This window comes from Solanum tuberosum, unplaced genomic scaffold, assembly GCF_000226075.1.
Source record: "Solanum tuberosum cultivar DM 1-3 516 R44 unplaced genomic scaffold, SolTub_3.0 scf00379, whole genome shotgun sequence".
NCBI lineage: Eukaryota > Viridiplantae > Streptophyta > Magnoliopsida > Solanales > Solanaceae > Solanum > Solanum tuberosum.
Genome location: NW_006239309.1, coordinates 506,019 through 527,504, shown reverse-complemented (window position 1 = coordinate 527,504; position 21,486 = coordinate 506,019). Strand labels below are relative to the sequence as shown.

Here is a 21,486-nt window from a genome sequence, read left to right as displayed (position 1 = left end):
GTGTCTAGATAACTATTCTGTAAGTTAGATTATTCAACTAACACAGTAGAAATGAATTGAGGTGTATAGATGTCTATATTTATAATCTAAGTATTTTTACTTGCTAGCTAAAACTAAATTTGAGTGTTTGATTATGTATTACGGAGAAAAAAACATTAACAATGTTATAATAAAACTAAAGAAACAATATAAAGAAAAAGTTGAGAAATCAGACAAGTAAAGGAGGCTTAGCTTCTTTCCTTTTCCCCCCTTCTACCTTTCTTTTCTTCCTGCTATTGCTTAAGCATCTTTTTTCTCACTTTTTGCTCTTCTTATCATTCTTCTTCACTCTTTGGTAAAAAAAAAAATTATATTTTTTTCCTTGCTTTACTTTGATTCCATACTTCCCACTACCTCCTATATTTCTTTACATTTCTTCAGCTAAAACCTGTTAGTAAAATCTTTGATTCTTGATAGTTGTTGTAGTTGCCTATCTGGCATTGATCATTTGATCACAAAGTCTAATTCCTTTTTCTTGGGATTTGCTCTTTTCCTAGAAATTGTCTTGGACCTTAAATACCTTAAGCTTAATTCTTTGTTGATCCCTTCTTGGTTCTGCTGTTTCAAGCTTAAAAATCTCATCTTTCTTGTTTTGCAGTTCCAAGATAGTAACTTTTTTACTTCTTCAGCTGTTTGGGTTTCTGGGAATTCCTCCTTTTCTTGTATTTCTGTTTCTTGAGAATTTACTCTTGTTTCCCCCCTTTTGTAATGGTCTAGTTCCCTGTGTTTTCTCTGTGTAAAAAAGTTATTAACTTTACTGTTCTTCTTTTAACTATTAACTGATTTCTGTGCTGAAAATTGGGTTCTTGATTCCATGGGACTTTGTCATGGAAAACCTATCCAATCCCCACAAAACCTGTCTGAAAATCCCACAATTCCCATTGATAATGAGCAAGAATTGAATTCCCACACTGGGAAAACACCAAAATTCCCTTTTTATAGTCCAAGTCCTTTGCCTAGTGCATTCAAGAACTCTCCTGCTAATTCTAGTGTGACTTCAACACCTTTGAGGTTTCTCAAACGTGTACCACCATCACCAGCTAAGCATATTAGGGCATTACTTGCTAGAAGGCATGGCTCAATTAAACCTAATGAAGCTACAATTCCAGAAGGGAGTGAATGTGATATTGGGTTGGATAAGATTTTTGGGTACTCAAAGAATTTTGATAGTCACTATGATCTTGGAGAAGAAGTGGGAAGAGGGCATTTTGGTTATACTTCTGCAGCTAAGGGGAAAAGAGGGAGCTTGAAAGGGCATGATGTAGCTGTAAAAGTTATCCCAAAATCAAAGGTTTGCCTTTTATGCTGTTTCCCATTTTTTTTCTTAAATTAAGGGGCAGGGGAAGGGGATCACAAGGCGGGGAACTTGTGGGGAATCAAACCCTCCCCAACAAGGTGAAAGTTCAGATAGTTGGTATTGTTACTGAGCTACTAAGATTTTCCTATTGTTTCCCAATTAGTATGAATTTTAATTCTATATGACCTGTAAAAAAAAGGTAAGACTTTTATTTCTATATGTGGTTTGGATGCTGAATCTTGTTCAATTCCTCATTTGTCATTGCTGCTGATTGTAGTTTCTTCTGGTTGAGATGTCCTTTTATTCTATAGTACTTTGAGGTGCAAGGTGTTTGGTGACTTAGAATGAGGTGATGACTGCAGTCTTTCTGCAGAAATATAGTGGATGTTCTCATTTTTCCAACAAATTTTGGTTCCAGAAATAGTTAATAAGGATGGTGTGTAGATATGACACTTGGGCTAACTCAATTCCAAAATTTAGCTCATGAGCGGAGGATTGTCCAAGTCCATATAAGCGGACCACAGTCCATTCTCTAGCCGATGTGGGACTCTAACAGATGGCAAATGGGCTAGATAGATTTGTTGGAAATTCCAGCATCAGGATTATGAGAAATTGACCTTGGCCAAAGTGAAACTTACTGTGGATTTTAGTTGACAGTCCAGAACATTTGGTATTGAATTTTGTGTTGTATAGTTTGGTACCTATCAAAAAAAAGTAAAGGTTAACTTACAGCTCGATGCTTCTTCTAAGCACGTCCAATCATTTCTTGTCAACTGTATTTACTTGATGCTATCCTGTTATTTTCATGCCGAGAGCAGTATCACCTGATTGTATTATTTCTTTGTTTAATGAGACTGAGGAATCTTTTGCAGATGACTACAGCAATTGCAATTGAGGATGTAAGGAGAGAAGTCAAAATATTGCGTGCTTTGACAGGACATAGGAATCTGGTTCAATTCTATGATGCCTATGAGGATGAGGAAAATGTTTATATAGTCATGGAGTAAGTTGAAATTGTCAATCTTAATGCTGCCTTTAGTTGTGTTTCAGGGTAACTTGTCATTCTTCAGCATTCTGACATAAATGAATTTGTCTTATTTGGTCTACGTCCTTCCAAATGTTTGCATGGCTTGTCATGTTATCATAAGAGAAATCTATTTTAGTTTATCATTTTTGTCTTTTATGCTTTCTGCATTTGTTTGTACTTATCTTTGTGAGATCTTCTTCAGGTTATGTAAAGGAGGAGAATTGCTGGACCGGATACTTGCAAGGTGGGTACTTAAAATATTTTCAGCTTAGCATGCTCGGTATTCTCCTATGTGAATTTCCTGACAGCAGTTTCTTTTGAAGGGGTGGGAAATACTCGGAGGACGATGCCAAAGCTGTCATGGTGCAACTTCTAAGCGTGGTCTCGTACTGTCATCTTCAAGGGGTTGTTCATCGCGACCTAAAGCCTGAGGTAATGGAGTTTTTTTTTTAATCTACATATAACACTCAAATATTCATTTGCAATGAACACTCTACTTATGTTTAGAACTTCTGAATGAACCTAAGGAATAGAGTCAAGTTTACTAGTTTGCAAAATTTTGTTGATGGACATTAAGTGCACGAAAGCAAGCACAATAGCATAATTAATAACCTCTAGTATCAAAAGAAAACACTCAAGGCATCATCATCATAGTAGTTATGACTCTCAACTTAATAACTGATAAATTAATCATGTGCAACAAGTTTACAGTAGATGGAGTGAGTATTCCTGGATTTTCCATTTTATATGTGCAATTTCATTATGGATACCTAGGATCCTGCCCAACTAATTAGGTGATTAAAAGATCATTCATGAGTTATTTTGGTAACATAATATCACATGATGAATTCTGACAACCCAATTACAATTTTGCATAAGCCCCTGTAAAGTATTGAGAGAGTCAAATCAGCTCAACCAAATCAAAATGCTTTCGGAGGTTTGTGTATCGGACAGACCACTGAAGAAATTAGTTATGGTCTGCATATTTTCTTACGGCATCTAATGGAAATTTCCAGGGTTTCTTCTAGTCCCACCATATATGTGAAACACGTGTAGTGTCATTTCTTTCCTACCTCACTCTATGTTTCGTATGCTCCTATATTTCTTTGGTTTCCAAGCTCATTATATTGACAGTTGTTCTTGTGTGCTACTCAGAATTTCCTTTTCGTTTCTAAGGATGAGAACTCTCCTTTAAAGGCCATTGACTTTGGTCTTTCCGATTATGTAAAACCAGGTAAAAGTTAATGCATACAACATTTATCATTTCTTATTTTGTGCTTGTAGCATGCCATAGTTTGACTAACGGAAATATTTGCAGATGAAAGGCTTAATGATATTGTCGGAAGTGCATACTATGTTGCACCTGAGGTTTTGCATAGATCTTATGGAACAGAAGCTGACATGTGGAGTATTGGTGTAATTGCATATATTCTTCTTTGTGGAAGCAGACCTTTCTGGGCGCGGACAGAGTCTGGTATATTTAGGGCCATCCTGAAAACTGATCCAAACTTTGACGAATCCCCTTGGCCCTCTTTGTCTTCTGATGCAGTAGACTTTGTAAAAAGATTGCTGAATAAGGATTATCGCAAAAGGCTAACTGCAGCTCAGGCTCTCAGTAAGTCTCCTTGACAATGTAGACCTTACAATTTTGGAATTAGGACATACCTAGACCAGTTTCAAGTCCCTTAACGTCCTTGTTGAGTGTTGTCTCGAGCAGAACTCGTCATCACCATATATGAATGCACCTAATGACTTCCTGATTTAACCACATTACCTCTATTGTTTCATATTTATGTTTATTATTGCAGTATTACAAATTTCTTAACCTGTCTCATTTCTTCTGTAGGTCATCCTTGGTTGGCTGGTCATCATGACGTGAAGATTCCTTTGGATATGATAGTATATAAGCTTGTAAAAGCTTATGTGTATTCTTCTTCTCTTAGAAAAACTGCTTTAAGGGTATGTATATCTGTTCTTGTAAAACTTGCTTCTAAGTTCAGTAGTCATATAATTTAGCCAAAAAATCTAATATGACCACTTCTTGTAAGTACTGCCATGCCTTTCGAGGCGTGCTAAGGTCAGATAAATTCTTCTGTGTTCCCTTCCTCTTATGTTTCTTCAAACTCTTTTCCTTGCCCTGCCCCAAAAAGCAACGGGAGCATTATGTGATCAGCAAGGTTCTAATATAACCTGTTCAGCATTTCTGTCATCCTGTAAATATATACAGAAACATATTTTTCCTGTCACCGAGAGATTATAGTGTATAAGTAGCAAAAAATGTGATGTCATAAGCGTCATATAGTCGCACAATCTTGGAGCAATATGACAAATGAAATTATTTTGACTTCTAAAGAAATGTTAGCCCCTATATTTGTTAGCTGTGTGATTTATCATTTGCTGCTACTGTAACAGGCTCTTGCTAAGACATTGGCTATACCACAACTAGCTTATCTTCGTGATCAGTTTACACTATTAGGGCCAAGCAAAAGTGGACTTGTAGCTCTACCAAACTTCAAAATGGTAAGCTCTCTATCCTCAACCATCATTGTTCCAGAAAAAAACAAAAAAAAACTAAAGAGATTGTAGGTTCATTTTTGTTTTTTTTCCCTCAGTATACTGTTTCTGATTAGTTTAATGATTCGGCAGGCTGTGATGAAGAACTCCACCGATGCGATGAAGGATTCAAGGGTTTTCGACTTTGTTAATACGGTAAGCTTCCTCTCAGGAAGCTCCTTTGGTTCTATCTTGTTGAAGTGGTGATCTTCATACTTACAATTCTGATAGACATAATGAAACGATGGCAAATTTTGTTGACCGACTTTTTCATGTCCTGTGCAGGTGAGCTCTCTTCAATACAGAAAATTGGATTTTGAAGAATTCTGTGCTGCTTCAATAAGTGTACATCAGCTTGAGGGAATGGAAAGCTGGGAGCAACATGCTCGTCGTGGCTATGAGTTCTTTGAAAAGGAGGGGAACAGACCTATTATGATAGAGGAACTTGCCTCGGTACACTCTCCCTCCTCCCCCTTCTCTCATCGTTATGCTAATAGTAGTACTATAACTAGGATCGGCACGTATCTGATTTTTATGTTCATCAATAAGATTTAATTCATAAAGGTTAGAGTAATAACTTCCTACATGAATTATAGTTATTTGCTTATGACATCTTCAAGTAAAAAAGAACCAAATCAACATGTACAGAAATAAGTTAAAAGTATGATTATAGTATGATTTGCCAATCATTTCTTGAACTTCTTGGCTGACTAGTGTTTGCGATTCTCAGCTTCAAGCTTGCTAATTTTCCTATCTGGTTTATTTAAACAGGAGCTCGGGCTTAGTCCTTCCGTCCCAGTTCATGTAGTTCTGCAGGACTGGATTAGACACTCTGATGGGAAGCTCAGTTTCTTGGGATTTGTTCGGCTTCTACATGGAGTTTCTTCGCGCACATTTCAAAAAGCTTAAAGAGTATAACCTATCTTAATGAAACTTCCCAATGCTTTCAGACTATTCATCACTCGAAGAATCGAAGTCTTGTTGCTTGATCAAATGATCTGTTGAAAGGCGGAAACAGCTAGTTTACGACGAAACTACAGATCCAGTTTGAAAATACATGGCACTAGGAGCAGCAGTATATTTGGTGTCAAATCTTATTTTGTCATGTAATTCTTGTATTCTTCAAATGTTGGATCACATTCCACTTTAAGAGGATTGTACAGATGAGGATAATCAGAAGAAAAAGTTGTAAGTAGTTTCTCAGAAAAGACAGCTGAAAGCTGAGATGAGTTTCTTGTGGCTTCTTGCTTAGCATAATAAATTCTCTTTAATGTGTCTGTAACCTTAGATCCGCTCGTGTTAGTCTATTGTCACAATTCTGCTATAATTTAATATATGAACACAACCATAGTGGTGGCGCACACAAAATTTTGCAATCCTACGAATGCTTACACCAAATCATCAGGTTAATCATAGCAATTACAAATACATGTTGTTTAACCATGATTTGGATATAAATGTATATGTAAGAGATATTTTATATTTATATTTGATATAGACATTCGATGTGGATAAATTTTTACTAATGAGCCAAATGCTTTTTGACCTTTGAGCTTTTCTTAATTTTAAATGAAAAAACATGTTGTCTAGCAGTTGGGAGTTTTCAGAATTAGGTAAATGCCCTACCAACATAATTTACCTTAATATCTTATGATCCATAGTAATTAGGAGGGCCACTAATGAGCTGGTTTAAACATATATTAATTAATCCTCAGTGAAATGATTTAAATGGCCAAAATTGTATGATCACACTTTCCTTTTTACAACTTTTTTGAATGGTTGTTACAAATTGTATTCTATCCTGTTTTTTTAAATATAATTTATGTCTGAAAGTGAAGTAGTGTTAAATTCATTATTATGTAATTTAATTTGTGATCGTGATATTACCTCCTTTTTTATTTCTAATTTTCCTCTAACTTATATCTAATATTATTTTACTTTTTTTTTATATGATGTGTGACATAATAAAACAATGTCCTTAATTCAAACATTATATTCATCAAAACAGTATAACACATTACGAAAACGTTGTCTAACCACCGAAGTTGTTAAAAGGGACTAATTTGAACTAAAACAGAGATATTAAGTACTGAAATGAAACTTTTAAAAACTTGATGGTACCAAAGTGAGTGTTCATCCAGATCTTCTTATTTCTTTGCTTCTTCTCTGTAATTCAAGAATCAGAAAAAAAAATGGCGATCCAAAAAACCCACAAGGGGAAAACCAAACCAAGATCTCCAACACTTATACTTACAGTTTCCATTGTAGCCATAACTTTGTTGTACATAGCTTCAACATTGTTTTCCCCAAATGGGTTCTCTTTTTCCACTTCTATAACCTCAAAAAACTCAGTCTTTTCTAAGAATCGTCGACAACATAATGGGCCTCATAAGTATATTTATTGGGGAAATAGAATTGATTGTCCTGGAAAACATTGTGATACTTGTGCAGGTTTGGGTCATCAAGAATCAAGCCTTAGGTGTGCTCTTGAAGAAGCTATGTTTCTTCAGAGGTAAAGTTTTGTTTCCCTCTTTTGGGTTTCTTGAAATTTCACTTTTAGCTTACTTAGTATGCAAGGGGAGCCTTAGTGTAATTTGTAAAACTGTTCTGGGGTTCGAGCTGCGGAAATGGTCTCTTGCAGAAATGCAGTATGAGACTGCCTACAATAGACTCTTGTGGTCTGGCCCTTCCACGGACCCTGTGCATAGAGGGAGCTTAGTGCGCAAGTTGCCCTTTTAGTATGAGGATGATATGAAATGAAGTTCATATCAATGACAACTTGTTTGGGACTGAGGCATAGTTGTTGTTGTTCTGTTGAAATCTAGTTTGCAAAGTTTGAATCTTTTCTATGTTGAAAATGGTTTTACTTGCTGGATGTTTGCTTCTTGATTGCTATAAAAAAAGAAGAGAAGTTTTGGTTAATATATTTCCTTTCAGCTTGAGTGGATTCTTTACATAAGCCTGAGTTGGAAAAGATAAATGTTGATCTTGTACGTAGTATAGGGACTGGGGTGGTCTGAATTTTGTTTTGTCCTTTCAGTTTATTGGCGGTTGAATTGTGACCACCTTATCATATAAAAGAAGAGGGAGGGACTTCAATTTAGTTATATAGGTATTATAGGTGATGATTGAAACAATTTACAAGAACTGTTGCTTTTTTGACCTGGGAATGTACTAATAGCATTTGTTGATTGAGGTAAGTTACAATAATACAGTTTGATGATTGTTGCAATTTGCAACGTGGTTTGTTTTCGAGAGATTTAGTTCTTGGGTTCTCTATAATAAAGGTCAGTTTAATTCCTCTGTTAGAGGTATGCTGAAACTTCAAATGTTTTGCTAGAATGAAGTCTGCATCTTATGGATTAGTCAGCTGTTTCAATGAGTGATTTTGATCTTTGGATTAAATTTCACAACAGCAGCAGCATAACATGTTAGCAACTATACTATTCTTCTTTTTTGACAACCGTGGTGTCCTGGGCAGCTTGTGCACCTTGACAATTCCAGGGGGCACTTGCTAATAGACTCTTTGTTAGCTACTATTCTTTTGTGTTTATGTTGATGAAAGAAAATTTGATCCATTCAAAGATGGACATCCTAGGATCATCTGTACTAAGCTTATGGACATAAGATTTGACATGCATGCAGCAATTAGTATTATCTTACAGTTGATTTGGATAACCACATATCTCTGTGCACAATTTGTTGTTTGTGTTGCTTCCAGACACAAACCATACATTTGGTTATGGCAAGAAAACAATGCATTTTAAGATGTGTTTTAACAGTTAGAACATTTCTTTTATGAAAGATGTATTTGAAGTTCTACTTATCCTATAATAGGCTACTACTTGTTGCAGAACATTTGTTATGCCTGCGAGGATGTGTATCAATCCGATCCACAACAAGAGAGGAATTCTTCACGGGTCCGGCAATTCAATTTCTGAGGAAACTGAGGAAAGGTAATTTTTCTGTATTAGTGACATGTTGGAGTTCTTTGATTAGGTTGCATCCATTTCTGAGGCAAGTTACCATTTCATTAATAATGGCAAGGTGGAGTTCATTAAATTGTTGCATCCAATTCCGTGTAAAATGTACGCATTAGAAAATTGATATGTCTCTTATAAATTATCTAAAAATATACGTCGATGAATTTAATAGAACGGCAGAATATATATGTGATACATTATTTTTTTGATGAAGTAAGAAAAACGTCATTAACAAAGCATCAAGCAGATGCACAGATACATTATAGTCGCGCATGGCCATATTCAGTAATGAGTAATTAGAGTTTCAATATTGTTGTTTCAGTTGTGCCTAAGCTACAAAGAACTAGATTATGTATGCTGATGTGATATACGTTTGACAAGCATTTGAATACTACTTTTATCTGTTTCTGGATTACCTGTTAAAATAAATTGTTTAACAATATTAACTTACTGACTTCCTATGTGTCCATCTAATTGTCAGGTGGTCGGATAGTTCGTGTGCTATGGATTCTTTGTATGATCTGGACCTCATCTCTGACACTGTACCTGTAATTTTAGACAATTCTGAAATGTGGCATCATGTCCTGGCAACAAGCATGAAGTTAGGTTCTAGAGGAGTTGCCCACGTTGAAGGAGTTAGCAAGACTGATCTCAAAGAAAAAAGTTCGTACTCAAACATTTTGCTTATCAATCGAACTGCAAGCCCGCTTTCTTGGTAAACGTCCTCTCTCTCAAGTTGCCCCCCTTCAAGTGATTAGACATTGTGATGGCTGGTGCACGAGTTTATCTTTTCTCTTTTCTATTTTTCTTTTCTAGTGGAAGGATAGTATCCTCCTAGCATTTGGAACTATCCAGCCCATTCCATCAATGGATTTAATTCCATTATTTTTTCTGATTGCAAAACCTGTATTTAATCTGTACAGGAAAACAGAAAAGAAAATATACTATGCCAAGATTAGTTCACGGCTGCTTAAAAGTTGTATTAGTTGTTTAATTTATTTATTTTTGGTTTGTATCCTTTATAAACCAGTTTGACGTTAGGTACTCGCTCATGTGCAAACTTTCATGTGCTAGGAGAAAATGGAGCTTGTAGCAGGGGATGATTTGCTTATATTTTTTTGACTTTTAGTATAAGACCTCCTTTTGAGTTCTAATAGATTTACTGTATATATTAATCATGGTAATCATTCAGGTTTGCAGAATGCAAGGATAGGAAAAATCACAGCTCCATTCTTCTGCCATTTTCATTTCTTCCTTCAATGGCCGCGGAAAAACTACGATATGCAGCAGAAGAAGTTAGTTAACTGCATGACCTTTAACTACTTAAATCTACTTTGTCTCTATCATCTGTGTGAAAATGAAATCCTTTAACACTGTTTTCTGTTAGCAGTAGAACTAGATTGCTGTCACATCTTTGACATGTTTTCTCTATATGTTGAGTCCACTAGATTAATGATCAAACATCATATCTTGAACCTTTTTTTGTTTTAGAACAACAAATGCATATTATAGTTTCTTTCTCTATTAGCTTCCTTATATAATATGCTTCTAAGTTTTCCTTTGTTGCATAAATGGCTGTGAAAGCTACCACCTTAATATGTTTTGATGGATTCTATCATTTTCTATAGATCAAGAAGCTGCTTGGTGATTATGATGCTATGCATGTTCGAAGAGGTGATGTTCTGAAGACGAGGAAGGACAGGTTTGGGGTTGAACGAAGTAAGCACCCTCATTTGGACAGGGATACACATGCAGAGTTTATTCTATGCAGGATAGCAAAATGGGTCCCGCCTGGGCGAACCCTTTTTATTGCTTCTAATGAGAGGACACCAGGTTACTTTTCTCCTCTGGCTGTGAGGTTAGTGATCTTTTCAACTCTTTTAGAGTCTTCCTGTCCTCTACTTGATCTTTGTATACTATAGAAGAGTAATATGCACTGTTTCTTTTGGTTGCTTTCTGCTTTATAACACTTTATTTCCTTATAGTCTTCCTAAAACTAACTAGCTTCGGTACACTAGTACCTACAATGTACACTGTATTTTTCCTCTGAAACATGTAGATGACAAGTATGTAAGGACTTCATAGTTTAATATAATGTTTCTGAGAGACTTTCAGATTTCTATCTGAAAAACTTTGCATCAATTAACTAGATCCTTTTGATTGCATCTTTAGCAATACCCTGATTAAATTGAAGTTGCTGGAGAAGAGGAGGCAGACTTGGATCTTGATGTCATAAAACCATGTATAAGGGAGATAGTGAGAGTGTGGGGTGGATTGGAGAAAATCCAATCACTTTGTACTTGGATCTACTTCATTCCTTTGTCTCGTATGAGATATAGAGCATTCAGACCATTTGGATCTGGCTTTCTTGATAGAGAGCAGGGTAGAGTATGGCTGTTTAGTAAAAAAAATTGTTCCTGGATGCCCCCTGGTCATAGGATGGTTCTGCTATGTCATCTGATTTAGGGAATTTGTCTTGGATTAGCGCTTGACTTGACTTGTATACCTTTACTTAACAACAACAATGCTTCAGTCCCAATCAAGTATGATTCGGCTAGAGGAATTGTGACTTCTCATGTCGCTCTAGCCCTAAAAGCTCTGTACATTCTGTATTCACTTATAAATCTCTAGCAAGCCTATACCTTTACTTAAAAAGAAAATATCTGCTTAACTTGTAATGACCAGACAAAAGCAAGTTCCTTGATAAACGAATACTGTTGGTCGTAATAGGAGAAAATCCATTTGATCATCTTCTGGAAGACCGTAACTATTGCCTGCTATAATCTTTGTTCTTGTACCTACTATTTGCAGGTACAAGCTAGCCTATTCCTCAAATTATAGCAGCATTTTGGATCCATTGATTGAAAACAATTACGAGCTCTTCATGGTAGAAAGGCTTATTTTGATGGGAGCGAAAACATTTATCAAAACAATGAAAGAGGATGATAATGATCTCAGCCTCAGCGATGATTCGAAAAAGAATACCAAGAAATGGGAAATACCGGTGTATTCAAGAGACGGTGAAAAATGTTAGCTCTCGGATGCTTGACCACCGGATTCTTGATGAAGAATGCCGGCTATTTTGTTCTTCTGTTGTAAAGCAAAATCTTGTGGTTTCCTTTGTGAATGTCAGTTGTTAGGTACTAGTTGAGAAAATAGCCTGTTTCTTCATGTTGTGTGTATATTATGGTATGGGCTTCAATTAGACATGGAGTCTAATTGAAAACATGTAGTGTTGATTGGGTCATTCTTTGTTAAATACATGAAAATGGTGCTGCCTGATCAAGAAATGTTAAATTTTATTGATAAGTTGATATATTTGTGGTGCTCTCGATACGAAGGAAAATGTTTTCCATGGGAAATAAGTATTTCTTTTTACTTATATTCTGGTGTTAGGTTAGGAGAAAATATTGCCCCAAAGGCAATTAGGTATAGTATAAGAAATACCTTAATGAAGTTTCATCAATGACAAGTTGGAAAAGAAGAAGATTGAAAAGAAAAGGACAAAAGTATCTCTATATATACTCTTAAATAAAGTGAAAAACAGATATAAGAAAGAAGCTTTTATTTTCATCTCTTCATAACTACTGAACTTTTTACCATGCATAGAAAACATATTCTTACAACACCCTTTTTTTGTGGTTTATGCATCCGGTATCCAAAACTCACTAGCTTGATTAATTCGAATTTAATACATCGTAAGGTCTACCAAAGGGGACGCAATTTCTACCAAGAGTTTCTCCATTCCCGAGGCTCTATCAACCTCTTTCAGTCTTGTATGTACATGCATTTGAACACACCAGAGCAAAAATTCTAAAGCCTAATTGTGCTCTATCCATAAGTTGCTTTCTATTTACACTGAGAACAGTTTCAATGCTTTTTGTTTGTGTGCTATTCCAAAATGCTGTTAGGCAAGAGGCTTTTCCACAATGAAATCTCTTTGTCACTATAAAGCTTTCTGATTCCTCCATAAAAACCATCTCCTTCATTGCCAACTTCTCTGTGATCCTTCCTGTTTATCACTGTTTGCCTCCACCTCGAGCCCGGGGTGTACTGTTTGAACTCCAACAGCACTGTCTCTGCGATGTAGCTAGTCATGAGAATAGTAATCATGAAATTTCCATTTAATGTACGTACTCGTTGAAGACATAATTAAGTAAATAATGTCTCTTTTATAGTTCAAAATAAGTTGTATTGGAGCTATATATCATGGAAAACCAGAAACAACACCTAACTATTACCCCTGCATTTGAATTTTTCGCCTTCCCTTTTGGGACTCGACAAAATTTACTTCAAAGTTGTGTAACTTACCACTGGCATGACAATGGCAATTCAACTTGCTGCCACTACAAGATTCCGAGTGTCCAACAACTCCATACCACCAACCTGCAGAACAAAGATCAGAACTTTTCGAGTATATTCAATGCTAATAAGATAAAAAACAAATTGTTTTTGGACAAAAGCACACACCATATGCAAACTCTTTGCTTTTTCTCCACTGAATCTCAATGTGATCATCAGGTTTCAGATCATCTAAGCAATCTGATACATGAAGAACATAAGGAAGAGTATCAACAGTTGGTGCTCTTAGTCTATTCCATTCTATATCATCCTCTATTATTCGCCTCCCGTACGATGGATACCTGCAAAATTTATTCATTCACATTTAGGCAAAAGGGCTTAAAGAAAAAAAAAAGAATCTTGAACACATCTAACTATAGTCAGCTGATGTAAAACACACAGTGTAGAACTCCGTGTTTACTGGCTAGAAAAAGTAAACAGTAAATATGTTCGACTATGTGTGTTAAGATTACCTTGCACTAAAAGTATTTGTTCTAGAATCATAGCTAACTTCAGCATCATAGCAAGATAACATAAAACCAACTTGTCCATTCTGTACCTTCAAAAGAAAAAAGCATGATCTATCAGCATTTTGTTCAATAGATGCTTCAACAATAAAAAATAATGACAGCAAAAACTACAGGTAACAACCAAATGCAAGTTATTTGATACAGCATGTAAATTTACACTTGCAATATGAAAATTCCGTATACTGTCAGTGTATAAAAGTTAAACTCGTTCCAATTACCTCGCGGTTAAAAACCTGAGCCGGGAACCAAAACTTTCCAGTCTCAAGGGAGAGGTACCAATCCATAATTGAGCTCATTTCTGAAGAATTTCCAACCTTGCTGTCATCTTCATTTCCTTTTGATCTGTTCCATAAAAGTTTCCTAATCTTCGAAAATTTCCCATAAAGATCTTTTTTTTTTCTTGATTTCTCCAAGATGGAAGCTTTATTTCTTGACACAACATAGCATTGCCATTCTTTATAAGCAGCAGAACCAATCAATTCACCCCATTTTTCCTTCATATGTTTCTCCCACAAATGATCACTTGTACATTTTTCTCTCAAAGAATTACAAACTGCAGCCATATTACAAAGACCATTTGGTGGAAGCCTCTCAAAAATACATTCCAATGTCAAATCAGGCAAATCCAGTAAAGAAACTCCCTCTTCTTTCTCCACAACATTCTCTAGTTTTGACTTAACATGATCTGTCATAAGTGGCGAATTCAAGAAACTAATAGCATTTCTACCTTTACTAAACCATAAAGCTAAGAACTTTACAAGTTCTTCACTAAACCATACATTTGAGAAACCTCCCATTGGCTTGAAAAATGACTTAGAAACTAGTAAGATGAAGGAAAAGCAAGAAATCAAGAAAACAAGCATTGCATTCAAAGAAAAAAGATTGCTTTTTTAACTTAGCTAAGATAATGCAAGAAACTAGTTTATATATATAGTGAAAAGGGTAAAAAGAAAAATGACTTAGATTGTGAAAATTTTGGCTGAGTTTTCAAATGAGGGAGATAGGTAGATGTACCACACAAGACAAGCTTTAATTATTGAAACTCACAAAACCACAAAAAAAGAGAGATGAAAACAACCAACAAAAAGAAGTTGTTTCTTAAATGTTTTGGTATCCAACTACAATAAATTGCCCACCAGAAATAAGAGGTGAACAAAATTTAGATGATTTGATCACTAAACAAAAAGAATAAAACTTGAGCAAGAAAACTCCCCTTAAAAAACTCAAATTTTATAAACTTTGGTAATACCAATCTTGATTTTTCCTCAAGTGACAATGAAAGACAAACAACACTACTTTCTTTTTATATATCTACCTCATATATAATAAGACCACTTTTCCAAGAAACCAAAAGTATTAAAATAGTTCAAAAATAATTGACTAAATTTATTTAAAAAATATTGAAAGATAGTTAAAAATGAGGGTGAATACAAAGTATATCCTCAATTTCATCCAAGATTTTGTCAGGACTATGATTCCTTCTTTAAACTTCTATCCCAATAATAACTTGTTAACATGGGCACCTAAGGGTGTGGTCCACTGATTAACAAAGTAGGTTTAAATTTGAGTTAGAAGTAAAAATATTAATCAATCCATTTTATCTGTCACAATATACTCAATATCTGTATTAATAAAAGATATCATAATTAGTCGAAATGTATACAAACTGATCCAATCTTTATAATTATGGACTATATATATTGACTTGGTTGACAGAGTCAATAAATAATGTGGGAAAGACTTTAAAGAAACAAAAAACTTAGGTAGCAGAAATTTAAAAAAAAGTAGGTGTCACAGTTCACCTAGTGATTAACCATATAGTTATTAGGCATCATAGAAAAGGTAGGTGGCAGTTGCCTAACTTCTACTGATCTTACAACTGTAATGATCACTAACACACCATGTGGACTTAAAATCATTTGCCAAGGCAAATCTCAACCGCACGTACATAGTAGCGGAATCAAAATTTTTACTAAAAATATAAAAAAAAGTAAGGTGATTCAATAATATATATATCATGTAATTTTTCGGCTATTAGACATTTTGGCAAATTAAGATATTTGAAAGTGTAGAAAAATTTACAAAAAAATATTACACACCTAATTAATAGAGTGTTAATTAAGATGTGATTTATGAGAGTAAATGATTATAATGCAGATATTCTTATAATTAAGATAATTATTTTTTTTAGCAAAAAAAATTAAATACAAATAATAATAACAGGCTACTGTGTTATTTAATGTTTGAAGAGTTGACATCATGGGTGGACAAGTTTTAATGTGGTTCACAAATCCAAGCAGCAACATTAAAAGCTTATTTTATTTTCCTTTCTCTATATTCTTTTCTGAATGTTTAATGCCCTCATAATTTGGTGTGATTTATTGCCATAAAATCTGAATGAAAATGACTACGTATAGTTAATGCATGTTATTTGATTTATTTTTCGAGCTACCTTATTAGGTTAATGAGACGGTGTCTATATGTTACTTGATCGAATAATGCAAAAATTCTCTAATTTGTCGGTGTACATAACATATACTCTATTATTCATTTATATGAAATTAATGAAGCTTCCTATTCATTGATTTAATGTTCGGTAGAAAAATGAAACAAATGACGGATTTGACTAAAACAATAGAAAGATATCGAGACATATTTTTGGAAAATATCACTTCTTTACGTAATTGAATACGTGTCACTTCGAGGCAGAATCAAGTAAAGTTGAGGGGTTCATCTGAATTTCCTTTAGTAAAAAATTACATTGTTTATGCATAGTTAAAATTATTATAACGTACATTACACATTGTCAAGGAGGCCACTTCATAGGTTTCTCGATCGGACAAGTTTGTGAAAAATGATACATATATATGACATTATATTAAGGAAACTCGTATTAGAAAGGAGGGATGAGCGGAAGTGAACTGTTATATAATAACGCAAACAAGAGCTCTTAAGTTTATGCCTATGTTTATGGTAAGGTCATTCCACATGAAATCATTGGGTCAATCAAGAACTTTGAAATTTGTCTTCATAAGAATGACATTCAGTTCAATTTGTGCATGACTATTTTATCACGTATATTTGATATTATTATTTTTCATATTGTTCTAAATCTTTAATGTTCTCCGTAGAATGACAACATATCCAATGAATTTATGATGCTATCCAAAATGATAATTGATAACAGTATCAAAACTTTAAACACCAATCTTTTTGAGATTCAAAGTTTGATGGCAACTTTGTTGCATGTAGTATTGGAATCCCACTAAAGAAACAAAAGATAATATGGGGGTGGAGGAACCAAATTTAACCAACTCTTGAGCAAGTTTATAAAGGAGTTGTTTTTTTCATTCTTTTAGGAAAGGTTCGAATCCACCTTTAATTATACACATATATCAACTTCAAATAAAAAAATTTCTAGGGTTCCTTAGTGAGGCATAAGCATATAATTAGAGTAGACGATATATTTTATATAGTTTAACTACATAATAGACGAATAAAAATACACAAAAAAAATTAAATTTGAAATCGGAAATGTCTAATAAAACACTGTATTAGGAAGTAAAGTGTTCATGAATTGCAACAAAACTTATTTTGAGTATATAAATTAAATATTTTGTCATGTTAAAGGAATTAAATCTATAAAACCTAATCACCATTTCACTTAAACTTATTTGATTGAGCACCAGTATAAAGAAAAACTTTCAAAATTTATGATTTTAAATAAACAATTACATTATTGTGTTTTAGATAGTAAAAAAAATTACAGGTAAAATGGAACAAAGAGAATCAAAATGAAATAGGGGTTTAGGGTTTAAGTCTCTCAATATTCTATTTAGTTTTCTTGTTTCTCCCCAAATCAAGAATTGTGAAAATCAGTATGTGGGCGATTCGTCGATCATCTTCTTCCCTCAAGTAAGCTTTCTCCTTTTTCTCTCATTCTGCATTTTGGGGTTTGTTTTTTTGTTCTTTGTACTTCACATTTGTTCGAGTCTCGATGGATAGAGTTACCCGATACTTGTGTCAGTTGAAGCTAGCAGGTACCTCTAGAATTAGTGTAGGTGCGAGAAAGCTGGCCCAAACAATCATGATTATTTAAAAAAAGATGTTCTTTGTGCTTTTCTCGAAGTGATCTTTCTCCATTTACATATTTTGCTGCATTTTGTTGGGTTCTATACATTTTTTGTTCCTTGTGACTAAAAGTCTCTATCTTTCACTACTAGAAATATTATTTGTGTTTCCCATATGTCCGAGCATTGGTGGATAGAGTTATCCGTACTTGTGTTGGTGGGAGCTAGCAGGTCGCGCAAGCTGCCCGGACACCATAGTTATAAAGAAAGTTTTTTTGTACTTTATCTTATTACATTGTATATTCTTTTGGAGAATCACATTAACATATGCAATCACCTTTTTTGGGTAACTATTTATATGGAGGGAGGGGGATCAGTTGTTTGAGCTAGAGAGAATTTGTATGGAAGTAGTTATAGTGCTCTACTTAAAGTGTCCTGTAAGAAAAATGTAGGTTAGAATTGGCTGGTGACATGAATTTGTAATCTGAGTAGGAAAAGCGAATTTTTTGTTTCATTAGTGTCATAATTTGGTGATACAAACAGGAAAGAAATTCTTGTGCATTTTCCACTTTTAATTGGAAATTTCAGAAATATGTCGTAAGAATGCTGTTACATATTACAATTTATGTAGGACATAAATTGGCCTCGAGATTTCATTAGCTCTGTTCTATGATCTGTGTGTATATTTTTGCATTCCTCTCTCAATAGAAAGCTTTTCTGACTTGAATAACGGAAAAGTAATGGATGAATTTGGTCGTGTAATCCAGGAAACAAGGATTTATATCAAGATCTTCTCGAATTAGATGTATGATGAACAAAGTAACCGGTAGATATTCAGAAGGAAACAGTGAAGGGATTTCAAATGAAATATCGGATCAATATCTTTCTTTTAGGGGATTCTGCAAGACGGCACATGGTTCCAAATTGTTCTTGGGATGGAAAAAAATTTTCTTTTCTTTGGTTGGCACAAAGAGCAGTAGTGAGATAGATAGTAACTTGGACGATGAGTTCTCAGAGCTCATGGGTCCTACTGTAACCAAAGGCATGCTAGAGAAAAATGTAGAGGCTGAGCTCTGTAAGGATGATGTTGATGGTGAAGATGTGGAAATGCCTCACGACAAACTAGAGTTGTCTGATAGCGAGTCTGATGCTAGACAAGGAGAATCTCTGAGAGAAAAAGTTCCCATGGAATTGTTAAAAGCTATTACAGCTGCACCGGTTCTATCTCTTGATAGAGTAATGGATGAATGGATTGAAAAGGGAAATGATTTGACAAGAACAGAAATAACTTTCATCAGGATTTATCTTCGTAGACGACACATGTATAAGAGGGCGTTGCAGGTATTCTTTTTGGTTTTATATGTTGTTCATTTATAGTGTCATTTTTTACAAGTTCACTTATATTCCAGTTTGAGCAATGCTTAGGCAAATGAAATTAATTAAGCGTGAAGACTTGATAGAGATAACTGGTTATCCTATATTTCAGAATATGCCACAAGCTGCATCTCCCTTTAGATAGAGATATTACAACTAGTTTGAAGTGGTACATATAAGCAAATCTTTCCTAATTACTACTGGCATTCTTTCCAGAAGCATTCTATTTTGATTGATGTTTTTTTTATAAAAAAATCGTTACAACAAGATCAAAGACCTTTTATTGATGGTCTCCTTCCTTGAGATATCCGGAGACAGCAGCATCTTAAAACACTACATGCTAAGCGAACAAAATTGCTGCAGAACTCTTTGCTGGTTGTGTGCATGTTTTTGGGCTTTTCCTTTTCCTTTTTATCAAATCATGTTTCAATGTGAGAGTCTCTCTTTGGACTGGATACTTTGAATAATATATGGAAAATTTAAATTTTGGTTTTAACTATTTATTGTAACATGGACGAGTTCATCACTATGCGCTTTAACATGGGTTGTATTGGGCTTTCCTTTCTTGCCCTCTTGGCTATATTGAAGATTTTGTGGTGTGGATCTTTTGTTTCTTTTTGAGTTGCCATGTCAGCTTGTGTTTACATATGAATTTGTTGGAAGATGACTTATATGAGAAATATTAAGTATTATGGTTCGGAGAACAAAATTTCCAATAACTCATGTTTATTACTCATCGGATTTGGTTTTGGAGTAATGCACTTGTTTAAGCTTCATGTAACAATAATTCAATAAGAGCTTGTAGCATTTGATTAGTTTATTGCTATGTCGCTGTTAATTGAGTATATTTTTCCTTCTCTTGGCAGCTCTTTGAGTGGTTGGAGTTGAAAAGGCAACTTATATTTACTGATAAAGATTATGCTTCTCATGTTGATTTAATTGCCAAAGTCCATGGTATACACAAGGCAGAAACTTATGTGGAGAGAGTACCGAAGTCTTTCAGATCTGAAGTTGTTTATCTAAGTCTATTGGCCAATTGTGCTTATAAAGGTTACATGAAGAAATCTGAGGAGATATTTAACAAAATGAGGAACCTTGGATTCCCACTCACAAGCTCTGTTTGCAGTCACTTGCTCCTTCTATATAAGAAAGATAAAAAGAAGATTGTGGATGTTCTCTTGCTAATGAAAAAGGAAAACGTAAAGCCAACTGACATCATTTACCAAATACTTATAGATACTAAGGGTCAATCTAATGATATTGCTGGAATGGAGCAAATTATTGAGACCATGAAGGCTGAAGGGATGGAACCTAAAATGTATACAAAAAGCATCATTGCGAAGCATTATATCTTTGGTGGTCTTGTAGGAAAGGCAGAGAATGTACTCAAACAAATGGAAGGAGAGATAGAGGAAAACCATATGGTCTGTCGGCATTTGATTGCTCTTTATGCAAATCTTAAAAAGGTTGATGATGTGCGCAGAATCTGGCAACTATGTGAGCCTAATGCACGGATTATTGATTGCATGACTGCTATTGAAGCTTTTGGTAAGCTGCATAAAATTGAGGAAGCTGAAGCTGTCTTTGATAAGATGTCAAAAGAAGGAAAACATCTTACATCAAAGCATTATTATCCTCTATTGTGTATTTATGCAAGTCATAAGATGTTGGCCAAAGGAAAAGATCTCGTCAAGCGGATGTCGGAGAGTGGCTGCCCGATCGGGCCATTAACTTGGGATGGCCTTATAAGACTTTATATTAAAGCAGGAGAAGTGGAGAAAGCAGACACTATTTTGCAAGAAGCGGCACAACATACCTACTTGAAACCGAAATTTACTTCTTATGTGGCTGTGATGGAAGAATATGCAAAGAGAGGCGAAGTTCATGATACCGAAAAGATATTTTACAAAATGAGACAAGCTGGATATGTTTGTAGAATTCACCAGTTCCAGTGTCTTATTCAAGCCTATATCAATGCCAAAGCTCCTTGTTATGGAATTGCTGATAGAATGAAAGCTGACAATGTATTTCCAAATAGAGTATTGGAAAACATGTTGTTACAATCTGATCCATTTAAGAAGACACTTCTGACTTGTTGAATTGATGATATCTTTATTCTTGACAAAAGTGGCTCTAGTTTCTTTTTTGTACTTATCAAATTATACATTAGTTGCAGGATGAACATTTGACAGATATCATCAATTTCCTCTCTTTTAACTGGATTCTCCATGATGCTATTCTTGCTCTTCACGGATATAAGATGTATCAATGT

General features: G+C 34.7%; 4 protein-coding genes across 5 annotated transcripts; 3 read left to right on the top strand and 1 right to left on the bottom strand.

Annotated features, from left to right (window-relative positions):
* Positions 1–211: 211 nt before the first annotated feature.
* On the top strand, positions 212–6,272 carry LOC102591187 (CDPK-related kinase 1). Its single transcript, XM_006362210.2, has 11 exons — positions 212–1,330; positions 2,209–2,339; positions 2,566–2,607; positions 2,687–2,795; positions 3,519–3,597; positions 3,682–3,978; positions 4,210–4,322; positions 4,776–4,883; positions 5,010–5,072; positions 5,202–5,369; positions 5,688–6,272. Exons 1-11 carry the CDS (start codon positions 854–856, stop codon positions 5,823–5,825), a joined length of 1,725 nt encoding a protein of 574 aa, XP_006362272.1. The 5' UTR covers positions 212–853; the 3' UTR covers positions 5,826–6,272.
* An 801-nt stretch (positions 6,273–7,073) lies between these two features.
* Positions 7,074–12,213, top strand: LOC102590827 (uncharacterized). The gene is made up of 6 exons (XM_006362209.2): positions 7,074–7,428; positions 8,771–8,872; positions 9,381–9,614; positions 10,092–10,194; positions 10,528–10,757; positions 11,711–12,213. Exons 1-6 carry the CDS (start codon positions 7,109–7,111, stop codon positions 11,931–11,933), a joined length of 1,212 nt encoding a protein of 403 aa, XP_006362271.1. The 5' UTR covers positions 7,074–7,108; the 3' UTR covers positions 11,934–12,213.
* Positions 12,214–12,449: 236 nt separating this feature from the next.
* Positions 12,450–15,162, bottom strand: LOC102590273 (F-box protein At2g26850). 2 transcript variants are annotated; one of them, XM_006362208.2, is made up of 5 exons: positions 13,989–15,162; positions 13,714–13,793; positions 13,370–13,542; positions 13,211–13,285; positions 12,450–12,978 (listed from the first exon to the last, which is right to left on the bottom strand). In XM_006362208.2, exons 1-5 carry the CDS (start codon positions 14,631–14,633, stop codon positions 12,791–12,793), a joined length of 1,161 nt encoding a protein of 386 aa, XP_006362270.1. In that variant the 5' UTR covers positions 14,634–15,162; the 3' UTR covers positions 12,450–12,790. The 2 variants fall into 2 exon arrangements, with proteins under 2 accessions (XP_006362270.1, XP_006362269.1); XM_006362207.2 differs by having other exon boundaries at positions 13,714–13,799; positions 13,989–15,159.
* Positions 15,163–17,550: 2,388 nt separating this feature from the next.
* LOC102589958 (pentatricopeptide repeat-containing protein At1g80270, mitochondrial-like) lies at positions 17,551–21,443 on the top strand. The gene is made up of 3 exons (XM_006362206.2): positions 17,551–17,685; positions 18,608–19,181; positions 20,081–21,443. Exons 1-3 carry the CDS (start codon positions 17,651–17,653, stop codon positions 21,311–21,313), a joined length of 1,842 nt encoding a protein of 613 aa, XP_006362268.1. The 5' UTR covers positions 17,551–17,650; the 3' UTR covers positions 21,314–21,443.
* The last annotated feature ends 43 nt before the right edge of the window (positions 21,444–21,486 follow it).

Coding starts and splice junctions, on each gene's coding strand:
- LOC102589958 (XM_006362206.2), top strand. CDS start 17,651: ATGTGGGCGATTCGTCGATCATCTTCTTCCCTCAA. Junction 17,686..18,607: donor CGATCATCTTCTTCCCTCAA/GTAAGCTTTCTC, acceptor CGTGTAATCCAG/GAAACAAGGATTTATATCAA. Junction 19,182..20,080: donor TGTATAAGAGGGCGTTGCAG/GTATTCTTTTTG, acceptor TTCTCTTGGCAG/CTCTTTGAGTGGTTGGAGTT.
- LOC102590827 (XM_006362209.2), top strand. CDS start 7,109: ATGGCGATCCAAAAAACCCACAAGGGGAAAACCAAACCAAGATCTCCA. Junction 9,615..10,091: donor ACTGCAAGCCCGCTTTCTTG/GTAAACGTCCTC, acceptor GTAATCATTCAG/GTTTGCAGAATGCAAGGATA. Junction 10,195..10,527: donor TACGATATGCAGCAGAAGAA/GTTAGTTAACTG, acceptor CATTTTCTATAG/ATCAAGAAGCTGCTTGGTGA.
- LOC102590273 (XM_006362207.2), bottom strand. CDS start 14,633: ATGCTTGTTTTCTTGATTTCTTGCTTTTCCTTCATCTTACTAGTTTCT. Junction 13,800..13,988: donor CTCAGGTTTTTAACCGCGAG/GTAATTGGAACG, acceptor TTTCTTTTGAAG/GTACAGAATGGACAAGTTGG. Junction 12,979..13,210: donor TTGCCATTGTCATGCCAGTG/GTAAGTTACACA, acceptor GCTACATCGCAG/AGACAGTGCTGTTGGAGTTC.
- LOC102591187 (XM_006362210.2), top strand. CDS start 854: ATGGGACTTTGTCATGGAAAACCTATCCAATCCCCACAAAACCTGTCT. Junction 1,331..2,208: donor AAGTTATCCCAAAATCAAAG/GTTTGCCTTTTA, acceptor AATCTTTTGCAG/ATGACTACAGCAATTGCAAT. Junction 4,884..5,009: donor CTCTACCAAACTTCAAAATG/GTAAGCTCTCTA, acceptor ATGATTCGGCAG/GCTGTGATGAAGAACTCCAC.